Source organism: Rhopalosiphum maidis, chromosome 2, assembly GCF_003676215.2.
Source record: "Rhopalosiphum maidis isolate BTI-1 chromosome 2, ASM367621v3, whole genome shotgun sequence".
Lineage (NCBI taxonomy): Eukaryota > Metazoa > Arthropoda > Insecta > Hemiptera > Aphididae > Rhopalosiphum > Rhopalosiphum maidis.
In genome coordinates, this window is record NC_040878.1 from 62,014,397 (window position 1) to 62,037,901 (window position 23,505).

The 23,505-nt window shown below is 26.0% G+C and overlaps 2 protein-coding genes across 6 annotated transcripts; one reads left to right on the plus strand and one right to left on the minus strand.

The window, feature by feature from the left end:
- Nucleotides 1-1,828: 1,828 nt before the first annotated feature.
- LOC113551273 lies at nucleotides 1,829-19,273 on the plus strand. 4 transcript variants are annotated; one of them, XM_026953425.1, is made up of 23 exons: nucleotides 1,829-2,094; nucleotides 2,158-2,292; nucleotides 3,834-3,872; nucleotides 3,938-4,009; nucleotides 4,483-4,644; nucleotides 4,712-4,915; nucleotides 4,984-5,091; nucleotides 5,205-5,336; nucleotides 8,082-8,805; nucleotides 10,267-10,312; nucleotides 10,385-11,277; nucleotides 11,350-11,433; nucleotides 12,746-12,796; nucleotides 13,265-13,345; nucleotides 13,419-13,753; nucleotides 13,827-13,946; nucleotides 14,335-14,511; nucleotides 15,725-15,889; nucleotides 15,957-16,064; nucleotides 16,494-16,554; nucleotides 16,715-16,833; nucleotides 17,585-18,018; nucleotides 18,918-19,273. In XM_026953425.1, exons 2-22 carry the CDS (start codon nucleotides 2,167-2,169, stop codon nucleotides 17,723-17,725), a joined length of 3,948 nt encoding a protein of 1,315 aa, XP_026809226.1. In that variant the 5' UTR covers nucleotides 1,829-2,094; nucleotides 2,158-2,166; the 3' UTR covers nucleotides 17,726-18,018; nucleotides 18,918-19,273. The 4 variants fall into 4 exon arrangements, with proteins under 4 accessions (XP_026809226.1, XP_026809225.1, XP_026809227.1 ...); XM_026953424.1 differs by having other exon boundaries at nucleotides 1,846-2,094; nucleotides 4,483-4,650; XM_026953426.1 differs by lacking the exons at nucleotides 16,494-16,554; nucleotides 16,715-16,833; nucleotides 17,585-18,018 and having other exon boundaries at nucleotides 1,846-2,094; nucleotides 4,483-4,650; nucleotides 18,900-19,273.
- LOC113551274 lies at nucleotides 18,025-18,901 on the minus strand. 2 transcript variants are annotated; one of them, XM_026953429.1, is made up of 3 exons: nucleotides 18,709-18,901; nucleotides 18,424-18,514; nucleotides 18,025-18,223 (listed from the first exon to the last, which is right to left on the minus strand). In XM_026953429.1, exons 1-3 carry the CDS (start codon nucleotides 18,825-18,827, stop codon nucleotides 18,068-18,070), a joined length of 366 nt encoding a protein of 121 aa, XP_026809230.1. In that variant the 5' UTR covers nucleotides 18,828-18,901; the 3' UTR covers nucleotides 18,025-18,067. The 2 variants fall into 2 exon arrangements, with proteins under 2 accessions (XP_026809230.1, XP_026809229.1); XM_026953428.1 differs by having other exon boundaries at nucleotides 18,424-18,529.
- Nucleotides 19,274-23,505: the final 4,232 nt, after the last annotated feature.

Below are 23,505 nucleotides of genomic sequence, written 5' to 3' on the forward strand. Positions count from 1 at the left end.
GGTAGCAGAGACTATTATCTGGCTATCCTTTATCTCTGGCAGGGCACACAAGAAAGTTATACGTCTTGTCGTCTTGTGCCACGCTGTCACAAATACGTATGAGTTCTGCGTTCTATACGTGACCTTATAATGTGATGATTCGTCCTTTTCATCGGTTATAGAAAGATTATAAGTACTGAAAATAACTGCTATCTGCGCCCTGCGCGCGAAAACCTTACCGTTATTTATCAATTACAGAAAAAACTTTATAACGAAATTCGTTACAACGAAAAACTCTATATAACGTAAATATTAAATTATAATGGTTGGTTTGATTTATAACCTATTATAAAATACTTATACCCTCTTTATTACGAAAACTCTCTAGTCTCTATAACGTAAGAAATCTCTTGGTCCCTTTAAATTCGTTATAAAGAGTTTAAGTTTTCACTGTATGTCTGTACACCTATTTAAACTATATTAAACTGCTTTGCAATTATGATAAACATACGCTTTCTCCTTATAAGGCTTGCATCCAGTACCGTCCTATTTTTTAGGGGAGAGCATTTAGATTTTTGCTTTAGGCACCGGTGAATTGCATTCTAGAGAGAACCGTCTTTTTTTGTAAGAAGAAAAGAGTTGAAACTGTTGAAAGAGTAGTTTAATTGGTTTAAATTTTAAAGTATACATTTGAGGCATGAGGATAGGGTAATTGTCATGTTTGTATCACTACAATGTTTTAGAGCAATTATTTCATGGGTAAAAGCGGGAATTAAAAAATCCAACAATTTTTTTTTTTTTAATATTAATACCGAAAATATATAGTCAATACATCTCGAATATAGTGAATGAAGCCGGTAGGCGTAAGGAGTGACTGTTTATTATACTTTACTCAAGATGGTTAGTTTTTAAATAATGCGAACAATTTAAAATTAATTTGCGATAATTAAAGTTTAGAGTCGGAAAGCTTAGAGAGTGACTTCTTAGCGCATACGTAAAAAAACGTAAAATAGGGATCTGCTAAATACTATATAGCTTCGAAACAATAAAGTTCGATTGACAAATTTTGATTGCATCATTAGCATCATCATCTTTTATAGGTCAAAATAATATGTAGGTATATAGTAGGTATGTTCTATAACAAAAAATATCATAAAATACGCAGTAGGTAAACTAGAGCGTTGTACGCATGCGTAATAAAAACCTATAAATCATGAACTTCATAAGATTATAATAATGATTATTGAAAAAATATTTTTTGCATCATCATTTTTAAAACGTTGATTTACGTAGATCTCAATAAAAAAAAATTGAAAAGTTAGTTGGCGCTAAACTAGATAAATTCCAATAAAGTAATATTACTGGATACTTCAATACAGTTTGATGTGTACACAGGCGTATTTACAATTTTGGCGCCCTAGGTGCAAAAATATATTGGCGTCCTTTTTTCCCCTTTAAAAAATTTAAATTCTAGCGCGGCGCTCCTTTTTTAACACAACAATTATTATAATAAATTTTAATATTATTACGATATCACTGTTTAATTTTTCTATTTATTCCGTAGATAATAAATTATTATTATTTATTATCTATGGTTTGTTCTTATATATATTCATAGACCCTTAGATCATATGAGACCTAATATAAGACCGTACTATAATGTATAAGGTGTATATCTTTTCTATGGTGTATGCACAGATATATAAAATATTTTATAGATTTGTGGGCCTATGCCTCTATGGGTTTATTATTTTCTGTTATCAAATTTATAGAAAACCAAAATCCTGGTAGATGTGGTTATAGGTATCTTACTTTTAAACACAAACATTGAATTTATTCATCTTGGTACTTGGTTTTTCATTCTTATTAATTGTCGTTCGTTTACTGTTTAGTTATAGTGTACATCATAAATCGCTGAATAAAGTTTTCCAAATTTTGATTTTTAGATAATAAATAATGGAAATTACATAGCTAGTCTTCTATTACATATACAAACGTCAAATATTATGACGTTTATTTTCAATAATGAATGTGTACTAAACAAATACTAATCTAAAATATTTAAGTTATACCTAGACTGTCAGACTACAAAAATTATAACAGACAATAATTATTGTAAGTATCTTCCAATAATAATTATTTTATTTATATTTTAAATGTATCAATATGTATTTATAGTAAAACAAAATGTATCCAACGCCATGGACTACTTCAGTTCCACCGCCTACATCTACTAAGCCTATAGTTAACAGTTATGAAAACAATATGCAGACTTATTCATTTTTTGGTGCAAATACTATGCAAAATATTTCTGTAAGTAATAGTTCTTTAATTATACAACAAATGTTATTCATTATATTGCTTACACTTTATTTAGTAAAATTAAAACAAAAAAAGATGGTTTATTCTAATTTCTTTCTTATTTATATATTAGATTATTTATATATTGACCTATTCAGAAATTTGTTAAAAAGGGTGGTGGTCTAATACTCAATAATTTTCATTTTCTATGGTCTTCAGATAGAAGTATAGACGTATAGCTTACATTTCAAAACATTATAAACACTTTTTATGTGATCAAAAAGCTAGCAAATTTATGTAAAAATTCCAACTTATACACAGAGGCGCAAACTAATTCAAATTATAGGGGAGCAAAACAAAAGCATTCAATACCCACATATTAAAAAAAAAATTTACGTTGTGCTCACATATATAAAGTATAATAAAATATATCAAATAAAAATAGAAAATATAATTTACATTGTGAGATAACAGTATTCACCAAATTTTTTTTTAAAAAATAACCATTTACTTCTCTAAAATACATTTTCAAAAAAGCACCACCAAATGAAGAGGGTAGTTGCCCCCCCCTGCTCCTCTACACTTGCGCTTATATAATAGGTAATATTTTATGAATACCTATTAAAGTAATGTTTTTTTTTAATTAAGTTCTTTCTTGCTTAAATAATAATTGTTTAATATCTTTACAAAAAAAAAAATACTGATATATAATAATATATATTACATTATATGTTAAGACTAACATAAGTATTACATTTACTATCATATCAATTTAATATATTTATACCTGCTTATGTTGTCACTATCATAGAAAATTTTACGTTTAGAATAATCCATTCTGTTATTTTTAATATTAGAATAAATTATAAAAGTATTATCTAAGTCCTTATGTTTTGTTGTTTGTATTGCAGAATTTTTAGTTGTGCACCTATAGGTTTTTGCCATATTTAGTTTATATTTAAATGAAATAAAATAATGATTTTACATTATTTCTAAAACAAATTTACTTAGTATTTGATATTTATAGATATTTAATACAAATATGAGCATAATTAGAAAAAATATTGACAAATAACTAACATTGTGCAGAAATCTCTTATTATATTTAATTTTAATTTTTATGATATAGTTAAAGCCAGTGGTACAATCAGGGAAAGTTAAGGGGTTATAACTACTCCCTACACCCAATTTTTTTTTCTAGTTGCGCCTCTGGCTTTGATTATATCATAAATTAAAATAAAACATAATTAGCTTACATTAGCACTCATATTCATACTTTGGTCCCTAGGTCTAATATTAGGCAATCTCCCATATCTCACTATTGATCCACATACTTTCTTATCTTATACCTATTAATTGTAGATTTAATTATCAAATAGAAAATAAAAACAATTTTTTTTTTTTGTGGTATCTAAACTTATAAAACTTCCATTTTATATACTACAAAAATTAAACTAGTTGCTTGTATCAATCTAAAGGTCATATATACTTAAATAGTATTTAATTCTTTAATTGTATAAGTACAAAAATATATTATGTATTCCAATTTATAGATGAATCAACCACTTCAACCAAATGCAATAGATCCTGCTGTAAGTTAGATATACTAATTTTTAAACCTTACAATTAATTAGTTTGTTTTATTATTTTATTTCAGATGGTGCAAAAATGGCAAGAATGGAAAAGATGGGAGGTATGGCAACAACAATTTCAACAATGGCAACAACAGGTTTGTTATTTAAAAATATATTATCAATCATTTATTTCTCAAATAGGTTTTGTAAAGTATTTTAAAATTGTATATACATGAATCAATATCAGTATATCATTTCTGAAAACGGTTGTTTTGTTTTTGAAGTATCTACTTTGTTACATTATTTATTTTATACTATATATAAATAAATTTAAATGAAAATGTGCTTTTAATTATAGATAATTTAAAAATACAATAGTTTTTCAAATTACTAGCATTATATTTTTGTTTAACCAACATATTATTATACATAAACAATGTAATTATTACATATTTATCTGCTTATTTATTAATTGTTATATGGGATACAGTTAAAATAATAAAATATTTTATATGTATCTTATATGTTGTTAAAAGCCAGGCCCATACATTATTTAATTAATTTAATCTTTTTAATATTGACAATATTTTATTTTTCTATAGTATTTTATTTATTCAATTTTTACTAGACTGGACAAATTTCTTCAGCAACTACACAACCAGTGCCTCCTCCAATGCCTCCAAGTCAATCATTACCACTGTCACAACCCCCTCCAATTGCATTTCAAAATCAACACTATTCTTATCATCAACCAGGACCACCCTTACCACTATCTAATCAATCTCTACAAGTAATCGTAAACACCATGGCATATTTTTTTTTTTAAGAACTATAATGATAATAAATGTTATTATTAGAACACAATAAATAATGAAGTTGGAATGAAACGAGGATTAGAACCTGAATTTCAAAGTGAAAAAAAAATAAAAATTGATATAGGCAACAATAAAAAAGAAATTGAATTAAGTGATGAAACTGAGGCTTTATTTGAGGAACAGTTTAAATCATGGGAAGAACAATTTCTTAAGTGGAAAGAACAAAATAAAAACCATCCAGATAAAGTAAAATGTTTTTAATCGTGTTTTGAAATTGTATTTAAATTTATACTAATATAATTGTGTTTAATTAGGTTCAGTATTTAGAGTATGAAAAAAAATGGATAAATTGGCGTGATCATTTAAAACAGAAGTGTGAAGTATTAAAAAAAAAGAGGGAACTAAAATTAGTTGAAAAGAAGGTAAACTTATTAGTTACTATTAATACTAAAATAATGTAATTATTATTATGATATTGATAAAACTCACTACAATTTTTAAATAGTATTTAACAATATTTTTTTGTATATAATAGAAAGAAGCTATTCAAGTGGAAGAAAATAAATTACTACCCCAGCAAAGATTAGGTTACAATCCCACGATGTCAAATGTTTCAAATTTAACTAATGAACCACCTCCAGGACCACCACCTCCATTACATCAATCAGTAATTATTAAATTACAATTTTTATTATATTTTTTAGTTTAAATATAATATTCATTTTTTTGTTTAATGACAAACACAGTGCCGCAACTACTGGGGATGCTAGGGATGTAAAATACCCCCGGGCTCCAAATTAATTTATTACAATAGGTCTGTGGCTGAACTATTTGGAACTGTTTTTCTATATTTTATTATAGTTACAATTTATTATATATAATGTCTCATCAGAATAAGAAATTTTTAGACTATAGGAGCATTATTATTTAATAATATTAATAATAAAAATTTTGTGTTTTTATTATTCAATTATTTATTTATTATCTAAAAATAGAAGGATTTTGTATAAAATTAACGTATGTCTAATAGTTTATCGCACCGCGCTACCCGCCACAACACGTTTCATTTAAGTATGCTATATAATAATAATAAGGTAACTTTTTAAATATGCTCACCCCATTTTTATGCTTAAACGATGTATACTTTCAAATTCTGATTATTGGAATTTTTAAATGTAATTAAAGATGATAGTTTTGAGTACTTAGATTTTTCACAACATTTAAAGAATATCCTATGGGGATAAAAACATTGGTTTTTCAAATGAGAGCATAAATTATGTTTTAAAGCAAAATGTGAGTCAGGTAATTTTTTTGAAAATGTTGACGTATTGTAACCAAAATATGAACGAAAACTTCCGGAATTATTCTACTTTAAATACTAAGGAATAAAGATAATAATCTATTATACTAAAAATAATTTGGTATGCAATATAAAATATTCGTTAATAATTTTTGCTTATTACTAAATGCTTATGGATTAATTTTGCAACCTGACAATTTTAAAAACATGGACAATTATCATTTATCTTTATTTCTTAGTATTTAAAGTAAAATAGGTAACTCTAGAAGTTTTTGTTCTAATTACAAGTACAATACATAAACATTTTCAGAAAAATTACCCGATCACATTTTGTTTTAAAACATAAAACATGTATTATGTTCTCATTTAAAAAAATTAAGTTGTTATCGCCACAGGATACTCCTTAAATGTTGTGAAAAATCTAAGTACTCAAAAATATTGTCTTTAATAACATTTAAAAATTCAAAAAATCAGAATTTGAATATATGCATAATTTAAGCATAAAAACTGGGTGAGCATTATGCTTAAAAAATAATGGTACATGAAAGATATTTTCATATTAATAGTTTTATACAAAACATTGATATTTCCTAAATTCTCAATTTTATCCCAATGAGATAAAAAAACCAAACCTATAGGCTTTAGGAGCTTCAGCTAATTTTGCTCCTCGTCCATCTGTATATAATCATGTACATAGCTACAAACAGCAAGTTATATTTTTTTAAGGAACTATTAGGTATAACTATTAGGTCCTTGGCTATGGGCCCTATATTATTTGCTTGCACACCCACCAATATATACCAAGTTGCAGAACTAATCAAATAGTTATATTTATCAAATTTATTTAGTTAGATTAAAATTTTGTTTTTTCTAAACTTTTTTATATGTTGTATTTCTATAGGGTGACCATATGTCCCGTATTTCAATTTTGTGTCCCCTTTACCCCTTGACAAAAATTATACTAGACACATTTTCTTCACATTTTTTTAAGCCTGTCCCATGTTAATTCCGTTTTTAAAAAAATCGTTTTTTTCTATGATATTTTGTATGTCAATATTCAATAGAATATTCAAATTTAATATTTCTTGATGATATTTTTGTATTCTTGTTTTGACTATAATTGTTGCGGGTAGAAAATATAAAACTTAATATCATATTGTTATTCAAAACGTAAAACGTACATAATATTATTATTATTATACTGGTCATCATCTAATTAAGTACAATCCCACCTGCCGCAGTCAGTTTATTATCAAATGTGTACGTGTTGTGGACTATAATATCTTTTTTAAAAGATGCTGATGAAGTTGGGTAAATATTTGGTACAATATGTGAATCAGTATTTTTTATAGAACATGGTAAATGTTTAGATAAAAAAAAAACATACTAAAACAGTGAAAAACTATTTATTGGCATTATCAGCTGCATCAAAACATGATTGAAAATTTTATATTATTATATTTAGATGGGTAATTAAAATGTTCCATATTTTTATTTTATTTTTATGGTTACTCTATATTACTGCCCATTATTGTAGGGCTATGAGAAGTATAGTTATAGGAAATACGAGTAGAATATATGAGTATACATAAATGTAAAAGCCTATTCAACTTTTAGTTGTAAATTATTTTCAAGTTAAACATTCTGATGACTCATAAATAACTTTTTTTTTTTATTAAAAAAATTGAAAATTATGAAACAATTAATAGTTAGTTAAGAGGGGATGATTATCACCTTATTTCATGTTGTTACCACTTTTTAATGAATAATGTCTGTATTTTGACATTGATGTATTTTTTTATGCAGGGGGGAGGATAAAAAAATGTTGTAACAAAAAATAGAATAGTTTTTGGTTTTTCTAGCAATGTATATTTTATTTTGCAAAGTGAAAACTAACTGAGGGAAATATTTCAAAAATACATTTGAACTTTTACAAACACAAAATTTTATTTTGTACTTTTTCTATGATAAATCATTGCTTACAATTAATTTTTGATATAAATAAATAAATCTTAAACAAGATCTGTAATATATTTTATGGCCTGCATAAGTTAAAATGCTTGAAAACTTAAAACAGTTCATAAATAATGTATTTTTAATTTTTTTGTATAGCATAATAATTTAACAACATCATCAAAATCTGAAAATCAAATACCTGGATTGGATTTAGCTAGTAATAATGAAAATTCATCAAAGGGATTTCTAAATGTATCAAGAATTCTTCCACAAAATCAAATTAGACCAATTCAAACACCAGATGACAAGCCATTTAATTTTCCAAAAAGTATTATAAACCTTTCAACATTAAACTCACATCCAATTAATATATCTCATGACAAAATGAATCAACCACCTATATCTATGTACCAAAATTCTTCTAATTGGTCAAAATATAATAATCCTGGAGCATATCATAATCAATTACCACCAGATGTTGATAACAGCTCAATATCTAGCTTTAGTCAACAAACTGATGTTGATTCTCGACTATCATATGATGGAGATAAGCCTAATTCAAATTATAACAGTTCACAAAATTCATCTAGTATTAATTATAGAAGACCATTATTGGAAGGATCCTATAATAAACTATCAAGCGAAACTAGTTCACTGTGTAATAAACTCCCCGATGATCAATCATATAACAGAAATTTTAATTCATCATCAAGTAACTTCCACGGTTATAACCAAGGAAATGTCTCCGACTTTAACAATTTCAGCAGATTACCAGAAAAATCTAACACTCCTTATCAACAATCAAAACCATGTTTGAACACAACACCTTCAAAGCCACCTTCTTTGTTGAGCCTGAACTTAGTTAAACCCATTTCATTAGGTAAGATGTATATTGTAATAGATAAAATTAAAAATTATGCATTTATAGTTTGTTCTAAATAATTTATGTTAGAAAAATGTCATGTTGAATATAATTAGATATTAGTATGAAAAAGTGATTAGACTACTATTACATTTTATGTATAAATCATGCATTTAGATTTAAAATTTATTATTCTAATCAAATATTGCCAACGTTATATACTGCTTACACTACAGTGTAAAGAGGTTAAACCAACTCTCTAAGCCTAAAAATAGTCGAGTTACAATAGTAACAATAGTTAGACATTTTTTACATGGATATTTTTGAATTCCAAATATTGATTCAACCTCCATATTATTTTTTTTAATACATAATAATTATTGTTTTTTTTTTAATCAAACATGGATAATAATATAACTCTAAAATTTCAATGTCATTATTTTAGATTCTGAACAGAGTCAGAGGTCAGAGTGATGGATGTATTAATTTTAGTGCTTTCATTTTTGACTTTGGTATTAAAAAAAAAAAACTTAGAAACATCAAAAATTTCAATTGTCTATGAATAGCTTAAAAAAGGTCAAAATATTTTGATATAAAATTTTAATATAAATTAATAAATAAAAATTGAAATATTTAATCATAAATAGATAACACTTATATAAACATTTTGTGAAAATGTTAAGTATATATAATGATTCGTTTTCGAGTTACAGCAAAATAAAAAAAATTGATTTTGTCAAAAACTGATTATGCCTAAAAATTCTCGTTTTTCTATCACTTTTTTAGGTTTTTCTGAACTCTTTTGAAAATTACTGGAAATTTTTTTCTTTTCAAAGAGGGGCTGGCTGAAGTCAAAAATCAAAGCATTATTTCTACTCTAAAACGTGATTACAGGCACAAAAAAAAAAACATACATCATTGTAAAATCAATACATTTCTCACTTAGTTCAGAATCTAATATTTATATATTTTATTATATTATTTATAGATTTGGTAAATATAATAATTTTTTGTTTTAAAATAACATCTTCTTTTTAATTAATAATATTATTAAAACATGAATGAAGCAGATTTTTCTATAACATTTATAAATCATAATGCTTTAATATTATATAGTTACCTTATATTTTTTATGAATTTATCAAATAACAGGAAAATTATTAAGTACAAAAATTATAATTATTTGAAAATAAAAAAAAAAAAATAATTGAGTAGGCCAGTTTTGTTCTGTAGCGTGTTAGTGTGTTTATAACTATTACTGTTTATTAGGGAAGATTTATCTTATTGTATGGGATATGGGTATGATAATAATGTTGAATAATTAATATTTAATAGTAACATTTTTATTTTTGATAAAAAAAAAAAAACCAAACAGTCAAATAAAAATTGAATAGGCCCGGGCCTAGTCGGCATACCCTGTAAACACGCCACTGTTGTTAAGTAATTTTAAAATAATTATTTATTCTTTAATTATTTTAGATGACACAGGAAACTTTTCGGAAACTAAGAATGATGCACCAGATAGGTATTAATTTAAATATTTAGTAAAATAATGAAATAATATCTAATAAGTTGATGTTTATTTTTGATTTGTTAGATATGAAAGAAACTGGAATATTGCTGACGAAGAAGATGATCCAGAAAATGAATATATGGAGGCACATAAAAAATTTAGTTCAGAATCATTTGATGATCAAAATGAAGACGAACAGTTTTCAAATAAACAACACAAAAATATGTATAATGAAAATCATTATTCTAGAGAACAATCAGATACAAGACATTTTAATGATGATTACTTACGTCAATCAAGAGAATCTCAAATCATGAGAAATACTGAAAATAAATATGTCCTATCAAATTCCCAATTTTCTAGGAATATTAATCAAAATTATTCTCAAGAAATGCCAACATTAAAAAATAATGAAGATGATTACTTTAAAACTCAAATTAATACAAGAAATACAGATCAAAGATTTTCCATGGGAACATCACTTTCAAATAATAATATTGAAGAGTATTCAAATAAACCCATTATTGATGAAAATAATTTTATTTCGCAAAAAGGTAATTATGAACTAACTAAAAGTGGGCCACCTCCAAGAGAAAATTATGAATCATCTCAAGATAGGCCTCTCTCAAGAGGAAATTTTGACTCCTTCAGAGGTAGGCCATCCTCAAGAGGAAATTATGACTCATTTAGAGGTGGGCCACCTTCAAGAGGTAATTATAATTCTTCTAGAGGGGCACCCTTCTCAAGGGGAAATTTTAATTCATTCAGAGATGGATCACTTTCAAGAGGACATTTCGGTAACAATACCAATAAACCCAATATAGAATGGGATGACAACTATACTAAAAGTGAAGAACCAATTAAAGATTTAATAGTTCCACTTCCTACTACAAAACAACTATATGAAGAAGCACAGCCAATCGATCCAGTTAAAATATTTGATTATCGTCATTTACCTACATTAAAAGTAATTCCAGGTAATGTTACATTAAATTTAATATTTATATATTAACTAATTAGTGTACTTTTTTAAATATATTTATGCTTAGGGTTATCAATGGAAACTGTGGTTCCCATTAGAATTTATGATTATAAACATGGAGGTAAACGCATACTACCATGGCAAGATAGAGGTTTGTACAACTATCATTTAACATATTAAATAAAAAGTTAGTATAGAAATGGATAAATTAAAAATCTAGACTGCTTATGAATTCAACTCCTATTATTTTATAGCAAATGCATATAATTCTTGTATATATAACAGTAGTATATTATGTATAAATCTGTAAAAGACATAAGTCTCATCATCTATGTCAGTGTTCCAACCTTTTTTTACTCGACGCCCCTTTTAGGTTTCAAAAATCTCACACCGCCCCTCCTCCCCATCAATTTTTTAAAATTATAAACGTTTTATTTTTTTAATAAGCTATTTAATTTAAGACAAAATATCATTTAACATTTTAACGCTACAATTTAGTTAATTTTAAATTTAAATACCTACTAATAATATGAATTATATAATTTGATAAATACTTATGTGACTAATGACTGCCTTGAGGTTGATGGTTTCCTGCTAACGAAATGATATCTGACTATTGATTAGCCGCTAATCGGAATCTATACGTTAACTCCGATAAGACAATAATAACGTCAAGTACCTGCCTAGTATCTAGAATCTATAGTCCGATAAGAATATAAGATAATTATTTTGATGTTATTTAAGTGTCTATATTCTATACATATTATACCTACATAATTTTGTGGATTACATTTGGTATTTTAAATGAGTTTTTATTCTACACAGTTATATATTTCATTACAATCAGTTATAAACAAAAAAAATTTAAATGATAGATTAGCGACCCCTCATAAAAACGCCCCCTTCAAAATATAAAATGACCACAAGGGGGCGGTAGCGCCCACGTTGGGAATCATTGATCTATGTATATATATCTAAGTGAAATATCATAAAAATGAAGCATTCGTTTAATTGTTGACAAACATTGATATGAGGGTTGCAAATTATTAATTATTGTATAGTTATTTTTCTTAAAACTTAGGGGAGAAGGGCTTTTTTAATGTGGCTATCATAAAATATCATCAGATAAATCACTTTAACAAAGGTCTTAAAATTTTTTGCCGTGCCTACCATAACTATTTAGGCAAGTCTACTAATTTAACACTTATTTGGACATAATTGTATTAGCTCAAACTCAAACAGGTAGGACTTAGTTGATAATTAAATTTTCACAAATCAAATGAGTTTCATGATGGAAAAGATGTTCTATTAAACTTATTTTTACAACTTAATACATATTGAATGTGAGTATATATATATATGACTGGTTTTATCCATTTCTATTAATTCTATCTAATTATTTAATAAAATTAAGTAAAAATATTATTGGTATGTTAAACAATATAATAAAAAAAAAATTTCAGGTTATAGCAGAAGAAATTCAAATCGTACAAGGGATTTAATTGAACAAGAAGGTAATTTTTGTTAATTTCAAATTTAAAACAAATAATCTACAAATTTATAGTCTTTAAATGAATTATTAGCATTTTTATATTTTAATTTTTTACATACCTATAGGCTATAATTCTAAAATATAAAAAAAACCATCTACAAGTGATTACATATGATTTTACCTTTAAGTTTGAACATTATCCAATTCACAAATTAAACACAAATTTGCTATGTTCTACTTTTGTAAGACATAGATACGTAGGAGAATAGTGTCTTCTTAATACTATTATAAAGATATTTTGATTTTCAAAATTAATATTTTATGTAGTTACATCCTATCAATATAAAATTGCTTTAAAATGGTTTAAGTTTTATTACTAGCAGTCTATATATTTGTGATAAATATACGGTTATTATAGTATAATATTATAATTGAAATAAGCAATATTACCCATGACTTAATAAGATTTAAGTATTTTTTTTTTTCTTAGATTCTATCCAAGATCATACTGATGATGATTTAAATAAAAATAAAGAAACATTAGTTATGAACCCAACAGTGAGCGTAAATGGTCTGTTGATATATCTTATAAAAATATAAACTACGAAATGAAATAAAAATAATTTGTATTATATAATTTTTAGATATTTCTTCAGATAAAGTGGAATCAAATGTTGATAATAAAAAAGATGAAATTATTGAAGAAACATCTATTACAAGAGATACTACAACAATTTTGGATGATGAGAAGGATAAGGAAAAAGAACGGCAGCCTAATATTGAAATTATTGATAAATGTGCGTCATCTCCACCTAAAGTGTCTCAGGTCAATGAAATAGAAAAATCATCTAATCGACAGTTATTAACCATTGAGACATTATTATGTCCACCTGGTCGATTTAATAGACCATCTAAAATAGTTATAATACTAAGAGGTTTACCCGGCTCAGGAAAATCACACGTTGCAAAACTAATCAAAGTTTGTAAATTATGAATTTATTATATTATTATATTATTAAGTTTTTTAAATTTTTTGATTTTTTCTTTTGTAGGAGAAAGAACTAGCAATGGGAGGTCAAGCTCCTAGAATATTATCATTAGACGATTATTTCATGACAGAAGTAACAAAAATTGAAATTGATCCAGAAACCAACAAAAAAGTAGAAAGAAAGGTAATATAATTAGTATAAGAACTGTTTTTAGTAATAAATTACCAAATTATGTAAAAAACAAAAAAAGTATTAGGGCATTTTTTGCTATTTTTTAGAGCATATTTGTATGGTTTTACTTATTTCAGCTGGGAATGTCACAAATAATTATATAGCTATCACATTTAAATTACCCTATGTTTAAAAATTAATCTACTCTATATTTTGTAATATACTTATATTTAATTAAATTTAAAATGATTTTGTTTTGTGTTTTTAAATTAATAAAAAAACATCACAACTACAGCAAAATGTAATTTATATATTTTACTAATAACTAATAATGATTAATGATAATATAAAAACAATAACAAATATTTTTTTATTGATTATGTGCATTCTAATTTTTTAGGTTATGGAATATGAACATGATTCTGCCAATGAAAATTTATACCGAACGTCCTTTATAAAAGCATTTAAAAAAAAAATTTTGGAAAATTATTTTTCATTTTATATTATTGATGCCATTAATAATAAAGTGTCATATTATAAAGAAATAATAGAGATTTCCCGAATGAATGGGTTTACTGTAAGTGTATTATTCATTTAGGGATGGGCCGATTCTTGAAGCGATACTCAATATTAGTGGTATTGGTCTTATTGTTATTAGTTGTTTCCAAAACCAATATTATAATATCATAAATATTTATGCTTACAATTATTTATTGATAAGTCTGATAGCAATATATCACAATTAAACAAAATATTTAAACTACCTATATTTTTTATATAAATAACTTACATTTTTTTAGTTTACAATATTAATTGTTTTAATTGGTTTTTACCTTTTTTCTTATTTTTAATTGTGCTATGTTTAAAACTGTTAAGATGGACATAGTTATTACTTATTTGTTATTTGTTTTTTATTTATTTGAAAAATATTTATTTTGAAAGTTTCTATATGTTCATTATTTAATTAATAATTTGATTAATAAGGAAAATAATTATTTATTATTAATATTATTTTATTATTTTTGTTAGTACTTTAAAGGGAATTATTATAAACTGATATGTAAAGAATATTTAATTAATAATGACTAATTTATATATTTTTATCAATAATCAAGGCAAATATGCAACATAATTGTTATCAGATATCATTTATTGGTTTCAGTTTTATTTTAACATAAATTTACAGTTTTTGCTAATTATATTATTTTTAAGTATATCAGAGTATCGTTAAAAGGTTATATCGGCCTAACCCTTAAATATTATTTCTTATTATGTTGTACCGTGGTTTTTATACATCTTGCCTCAGTGGTGTGCTCAACTTTTTTGAAAGAGGAGAGAGGATATGTATTTTTGACTAATACTCAGATGATTTAATAATATATATATGTATATATTCTTGCATTTACCTGCAAGTGCTTGTTAATTATTATAATATTAAATCATTAATTTTGTTTAAAAAAAAATTGTATATTAGTTATGTATATTGTTATTTATTAGTAACACCTTGGTATAAATCATCCTATGATGGGGGGAGGTAAACCCCTTGTGAGCACGCCCCTGTCCCAGACCTATTTTTAAAACAAAACTAATCTTAAGTATAATATATTTGTGTACCTATAGAAATCTATTAGATTTATTTTAGAATAAAAAATTCCTTAGGTACATAATTTAATAATCTCTTATTATTTTATTTTTTTTCTACAAAAATGATCAAATTTGAAATATTTTATCATTGTTGTAAGTGTTTAGTGATAAAATTATATTCTTATTAATTCAATATACCTATTTAGGTCTATATTATTGAATTAGAATCTGATATTGATTTGTGTATCAAACATAATATTCATAATAGAACAGCTCATGATATTAATAGTATAATGAGATCTTGGGTTAAAACACCTTCTGATCAAATACTGTTGGATATAAGGTCATTACTTTCACCTTCAGAAAACGAGGTACTAAAATTTAAAATACTATTTTATATCTTTAATGTATTAAAGACATAATCTATTATTAATTTAGATGGAAATGGAAGATGTCTCAGATATTGAAATGGAAGTGGATAAAGGCGATGAGGCCATTGACGACAGAAGTTCTGAAGAGAATAGAAATATTGAATTTGAAGAAGAGGTAACTACTATTTTATAAAATTTATTAAAAATAAAACATTTATTATGATAATGTACAAAATATTATTGAAGAAGAAAAATCATGAGTACTATTCTAAATTTTATGTTTTACTAAGCTAAATAACAAAAATATTAATTGCGTCAAATGTTCATGTTTATTATAATAATAATAATAATAATAATAATAATAAATAAAAAAAAATTTCACTTGTAATGTGTGAACAATTATATTTAACCATTCGTGTACGTATCCCCAAATATTTATTTTCATAAGAATATCATAATTAGTTTCAAATTAGTGTTTATTTTTATTTGTATAAATAAAATACATAAAAATGTTTGTTAAAAACATGGCATCTTGTAAAAACTGTAAAACAAGAAGATACCATTTATATTATACTATTTTTTTTGGTTGCTAATATTTCTACAGGACGTCATGAAATTATTGTCTTGCAAATGGACTGATACTATTCCACAAGAAGAAAAGATGAGTACGTTTCATTATTTTATTTTTTTTGTCATTTCTTTATGAATTTAACATTTATGTTTTTTTTTTTAAATATATTAAAAGCATTAGTAATATAATTCAAATTACTCTTTTACAATTATTGAACATTCAATTTGAATACTTAAATTATAAATGTATTATAGAAAGATTGGATGGTCTATGTAAGAAAAAAGCAGAAAGTTCAATTAAAGAATGGCTGCAAATACCTGAAGATAATGACTCCGTTAGTGAACAAGTAGTCGTAAATGATGGAAAAAAAAGGGTATGTATCATGTAATTTAATATTTATATAACTTCGACCACATTAGTTCAATAATTTTAAATTTTAATTGATCAATTCATACATTCATTTTAATTGTATTATGAAATTATTAATATTTTTATTTGTATGTAAACAATATAAATATTATGTACATAATTACTAATACTTTGTTAATTATATATTCATAATCAAACTCGCGTACAAATAAAATTTGTGAGGGGGTTAATAACAAAAACTGACATTAATCATTGTTATTTATTTTTATGCGGGGAAGTGACTGAAACTTCCCCCCCTATATACCTGCTTATTCATAATATATAAATATTTTGAAATTTTAATTTATTCTAATTGTCATTCTCAATGTAACTTTAATATTTATTTAATTTTTTAAATATTAAAATATACATGTTTATAATTCCGAGGGCTGGAAGTAGTCTGTGTGTTGCAAATTTGGACCACAATGACTTGAACAAAAGGGAATTTTTTATAATTAATATTTTAATTTGAATCCCATAAACCTAAATTACAATAATTTATATTTTGTTATATGTACATAATTTAATAATTTAACTGTAAGACAATTTTACAAGTAGTAATCTGTTTTAAGGGATAAATTAGATTCAATTTCTAATCAATAGACACACCGCTTAAATTTTTCAAAGTAATCTTTACTCAATGTTTACAGAAATAAACTGATAACTATATAATGCTAATACATTTTTTACTTGCTTCAACATTTACTTCTGTGTAGGTTCGTTGGGCTGATATGGAAGAACGGCGCGAACAGGAAAAAATGCGTGCTATAGGCTTTGTTGTTGGGCAAACAGATTGGAATCGGATGTTAGGCCGAGATCAAGGTGAAAGCAAATTAACACAAACAAAATATATATAATCAATTCATTATGTAAATATTTTAATGTGTTTAACTTTTTAAACAAAATTTATTTTTATTATTTTTAAATGTATATATTTTATTGTTTATAACTGAAAAAAAAATTATTTAAGACCTATTTGTATGCCTTTGTTAATCTACTTTTATTTGGTATACTGAATACAATAGTATATATAAAAATATATATTACATACTTTATATTATATTCGTTTGAGTTGTAACAATACTATAAAATAAAGAAATCAAGAAATCAAACAATGGATTAAATTTAATCACCTTATAACTTAACACCAGTAAGTATACACAATTTCATTCCATTAATATAATTTTTATTTAAAATACCTACTTATTATAAATGTTTTCAAATTTTGTAACCATAACATTATCATGAGTAAATGTTTGTTTGTCTTCAATGAAATCATTGCGCGGTCGTATTACTGCCTGCTTTGTTATGCGCGTCATCAACACTGGTCCTTGTTTATTGTCATCCAACGATCTCTAAAGCCCAAACCAAAAAAATAAAACTATTCAAGTTTCCACTTCTGTTACGCATTTATCACACTTATATATATATATATATATATATATATGTATTTAATATATTATATATTTTACATATCCATATTATTATAAAATAAGCAGATCAGTTGCGTATAATTTTTATTAGGTATGATTATTATTATTATTATTGGTATTACCTGTAGTATGTTCAAAAAAAATAGAAAAGCCAGCAACGCTAATGCAGATGACGTTGTTGATGTCGAACGCCGAATGCTTCGATTTTGTTTTCTTTTGGAAAAATTACTATTTATATTAATATATGTGATTAATACATTATAATATATAGTTATTATTATTATTATTATTATTATTATTATTATTACTACTACTAATATTCGTACTGACTATTGAAAATATTATTAATAGTTACTTTATCTTAAAATAAAATATAGGTATTATATTATATAATTTATGTTGCTTACTTGGTACTATACGCGTGCCCCATGTTCAGCGGCAATAAATAACCGTAGTTGACATTGTAAGTTCCTTCTGTTCCTTGACTGTTTGAAATATTATGTGAATTGGTAGTTGACAACGACATAACAGTGGATTCTACGAGTCTGCTGGTCTGATGAACACTTTTTTATTTGTATTATTATACTAATCGGTGCAGTTTTTTGTTTTGTTTCAGAAAAAGATTATTGAAAAATATCTGGGACCCGACGAGTTCAAAGCTTGTCGCTGGGTGAATAAGATAATCTTGACGGACTTTCGAACATCTCCGGCACAATAACTACATATTATTTTTATGCGTTGCACTTGCGCAGGTGTATGCAATTTAAAGAGTCAACAGCCATGACTGTAAAGTATGCCGAATGGTGTCTTCTTAATTATGTTCCCAATTATAATAATAGTCTTATTATAAACCGTTAGCTTTATTTTTTTTTTCAGCTAAATTTTAATTGTACCGACTTAGTCTGTGAATATGTTTATTTCTTGACAATTTGTGTTATTATTATTTAAGTAAAAAAATATTTCATTTCGTAATTTGTTTTTTTTTTTTTACAATTTTACCTTAAATTGTTTCAGCACATGCGTTGATGCCTTGATAAAGTGCAAATTTATAGTAAATTTGTTTTATTAAATGTTTACAATTTCTAAGTAAATATAAAGTAATAAAATATTTTGTTTAATACTTATAATTTATAAATACTAACTTGAAAAGTACGTCTGTGTCTCGTACAAAACGACGCAACTCATTTGCGCCCGAACCTATTTATCGTAGCACATTTGCGCTCCAAATCATAGCCCGTATGCACCCGATTCAGATCAGGTGAAATGTGAAAATTGTGCAACGTTGCCATCTATTGAGTATATTTGGCGTGTATCATAACTATAAAAAAGTAAATATAAAAATGAAGGCGCTCGCTAGGTAACCCAACTCTCATTTTCACATATTTTTTTTATAATTTATATAACACAAACTGTATCCAATTTTGTTAACATATTACTTATTAAAACATAAAAATCTTACTCACATCAACTATAGATCTGCAAAGGTCATAAATTTACTGCCCGGCCCGAAAAGGCCAAAAATCATCCTGTTCTTAAAAAATCCGTTTCGGTCCAAAAATATATTTTTATTAGTCTGGTCCGATCCAGTCCAAAACATTTTTTCATAAAAAAAAATCCCGGTTTGGTCTAATTTAAAATATTTCTGGAGAAAAAGCCCAAGCCCGATCCGAAAACTTCTACCAAAAAAAAAACCGATTTAGCCCTTTTTACTTTTTTTTTAAGGCTCAGTCCTTATAGGTATTAAGTACGTATGTATTAATTATATTATGATATAACACAGACTTCTATAATATATAGTATATTTTAGAATAGTCAGTTGAATTAAGATTATAGAAAACCCGACCCGTTTATATTCGGCCACCGGTCGGGCAAATGCTATTCCTGCACCCTCCCCCTAAATGACGCCCCTGGGTTAGATTGTAATAGTATAAATCTTCATAGACTTGCAGAAGTAGTAGGTCCAACTAGATGAAGGGCATAACCTACCATCGACACTTTTAGCCTCCCTTATTATACGTTTTTATTTTTCAGCCCCTTTAGGTTAAAATCCATACCACTAACCACTGCATACAATTTGACTGCCATAGGTAATGGGGTCAATGACTTCATGAATTTATAAATTAGTAAATAATTATGTATAATTAATAAATTGAATATACTAAAGTATTAGTATGTAGATGTACCATGTACGAGGAGAATCAAAAGATATATCAGGTCGATTATACTATCCAATACTGATTATACAGATTGACTTATCTGTTATGTAGATAAAAAATTAGGAGTACAATAAAATTATAGATTACAATCTCTTTCGAAGTTCATTGTCATTTCTCCTCAATATATATACACAGCAATTATACCAACAAAAAAAAACCTTAAACAATTTTATTTATGCGATATACATATCGATCTTATATCACAAATCAACTATCAAGTCAAATAAAGAGGTAAGATAAGGCAGTCTTTTATAGAATTAACCAAATTAAAGAGGTACTGTTACACATAGGCGTGCGCACGGGGGCAACAGAGGTAGCATATGCTACTCCTGGACTTTCTTTGGGGGTACCGGGGCCGGCAAATATTCAATAATGGGCCTCAGTAAAATTATATTTCCACAAATGATTTTTTTTTTTTTTTTTGGTAAAGTATAGATAAATATTTTATGATTATAGAATTTATTAGTATAAAACTAATAGACCTGCAGTCTACTATTAAGATAAAATAGCCATGATTTTTAATCGTAAATATTTATTATATTATAAATAATAAATATTAATTATGGGCTTGTGGAAAAGTACACCTTTTAGTGGCTTAGTATCTTACTGTACAACTTTTTATCCAAAAAAACAAATAACTAATACAATTTTAATTTTGATACCTAAACCCAGTACTCAATAGTAAAAAAAGTAAAACTATAGACCGGTTTTAATAGTGAATTTGAAGATAGCTGAATTAATCTTTTGCTGCCCCTGAAGCCGGAGGCTGCGCACGCCTATGCTGTTACAAGTGAATAATGATATTTAACCCTAAATACCTACGAATAAGGCTATATAATTATAGCTTTCCGTCTTAACATTTGGGAGACAAGCGAATCACTTCATTTAAAGATAGATATAACGGACACGACAACTAACCTTGTTATTTTAAGACAAACTAAATAGGACCTTCGGTGTTCAGTTAGACAACACAAAACAACCAATGAAACACATAGACTTAGAGTGCCTTCAAACTAAATCCGAAGATAGGATTTTAAATCATTTATAAATGCAATGCAATGTAAAGGTATCCGTGAGCTGTCTTTGGGCCTATAGACTATAATTATTCTATTCCCATTTATTTAGTCAAGTACCAATCAATATTACCTGTTTAATTTAATCTATATTTTGTTTTTAATTCTACTAGAAATTATGTACAAATGTAACTTTTTACTTTATGATCTTATTGTAAACTTTTAAAATTTAGTACAAAGTTTATTGTACTTCTCATATTAAAAATAAATTAAAAATCGTTAGTCATAATTTTTATTTATAAGCATTTAAAGTTAAAATGTTTACGAAATATGTCAAAATCGCGAAAATTTGCAAGGAATGTTGAAATTGAAAATTAATAACATTTTGTGATTTATACCTAAGGTTAAAAAACCCAACACAAGGTTTTCCATATCATTTTCTTCAAACTGTCAAGAAAAATTTTAGCGTCAATACAAAAAAAAATTTATGAGCGTATGAAATTTAACTTTTTACGAAATCGCGTAAAATAACGATATATTACAATTTAAATATAGTTAATAATATAATAAATCCTACTAATTATTCTAGACTGACAACTCGTATACGTTCAGATTCGTATACTATGATACCTGTCATAATTGCATTCAAATTTAACACATTCATTATAGTGACCTACTCTCCACCTCTATACTATACAGCAGAGCAATACCCACTTGCTTGCTTTTTTTTTTGTTTTTGGAATAACGAATGTCTTATACTATATAATTTATGTATAGGACATAATACCATATTAACTATTAGTAAAATAGTTCTACAAGTCCCTTGGAAAACGATTATTATAGTAACCTATCAATAGATATATTGTTTTGGTCATTATGTAGTAAAATGAAATGTTCAATGTTTTTGGTAGGTACTCATTTCAAAGTGTAATGTGGACCATCATGAAATTTTTCTAGCGATTTCTTTACCATGTTACCATCATGTAATCAGTAGGTATTGTACTTGGCTTTGTTGTATTGTTGTGGTGGACATTTTGCACTAGAGCACAAATGCATAATATGAGGAAAAGTATACTAGAGCACAAATATATAAATGCATTAAAGCATGTATAATGTACTAAAATATTTTAAATATTAGCTGTATTACCCGACTTCCTTGGAATAAAATAATCAAACATATAAAATATGGCACATTATTGGTGTAGTCGATTTCAGTGTAGGTTCTACCTATCTCAGTTCACGGGTAAATCGCCATCGGCATCAGTATACTTTGCTTTGTGAACCAATCTAACTAACACGCCTGTGGCAGATAAGAGGTAGGATACAAGATATAACTATATAAAATAGGTATAAAACTTGGTGTATTGTCAAACGTAGTTCAAAATACCCTCTAAATAACTTTCTTAACACTGATATCTCTGAGAACAATCTCTGTCAACATTGGTGTAGTAGTTTTCAGTCAATAATCTATAAACATATGAATATTTACTATTATTGTAAATTTTTATGACAAACAATTAATGAAATATTATTTCTTTTAATTTAAAAACGATCCTATAGTAGTAATTCAAAGTGAGTCGGCTAATTCATACCATTTTTTTAAAATATTTTTTCTATAACCAATGACAATCCTAAATAATATATAAACAAAACAACGTACCTATTTGATTTTCGTGATCCAACACGAAATACATCTATAAATTGCAATTTAATTGTATGATTACTGATTAGGGATCATATTTTTTTAAGATCTAAAATCTAAAATATGTCTTGGACGTTGGACGTATCTAGTTTAAAATCTTATCAGAATGGAATAGTTGATAACCCAAAATCAATTTGTCAGCTACCGATTACCGGTAATAATTAGGTATTCGATATTATGGTTTTTGTAGTTAAGGTTAGGTTAGGATAAGTAATACAAATTGTATTTGATAGCGGTTAATTTGGTGCACTTACATTATATTGTGGTTAGTGT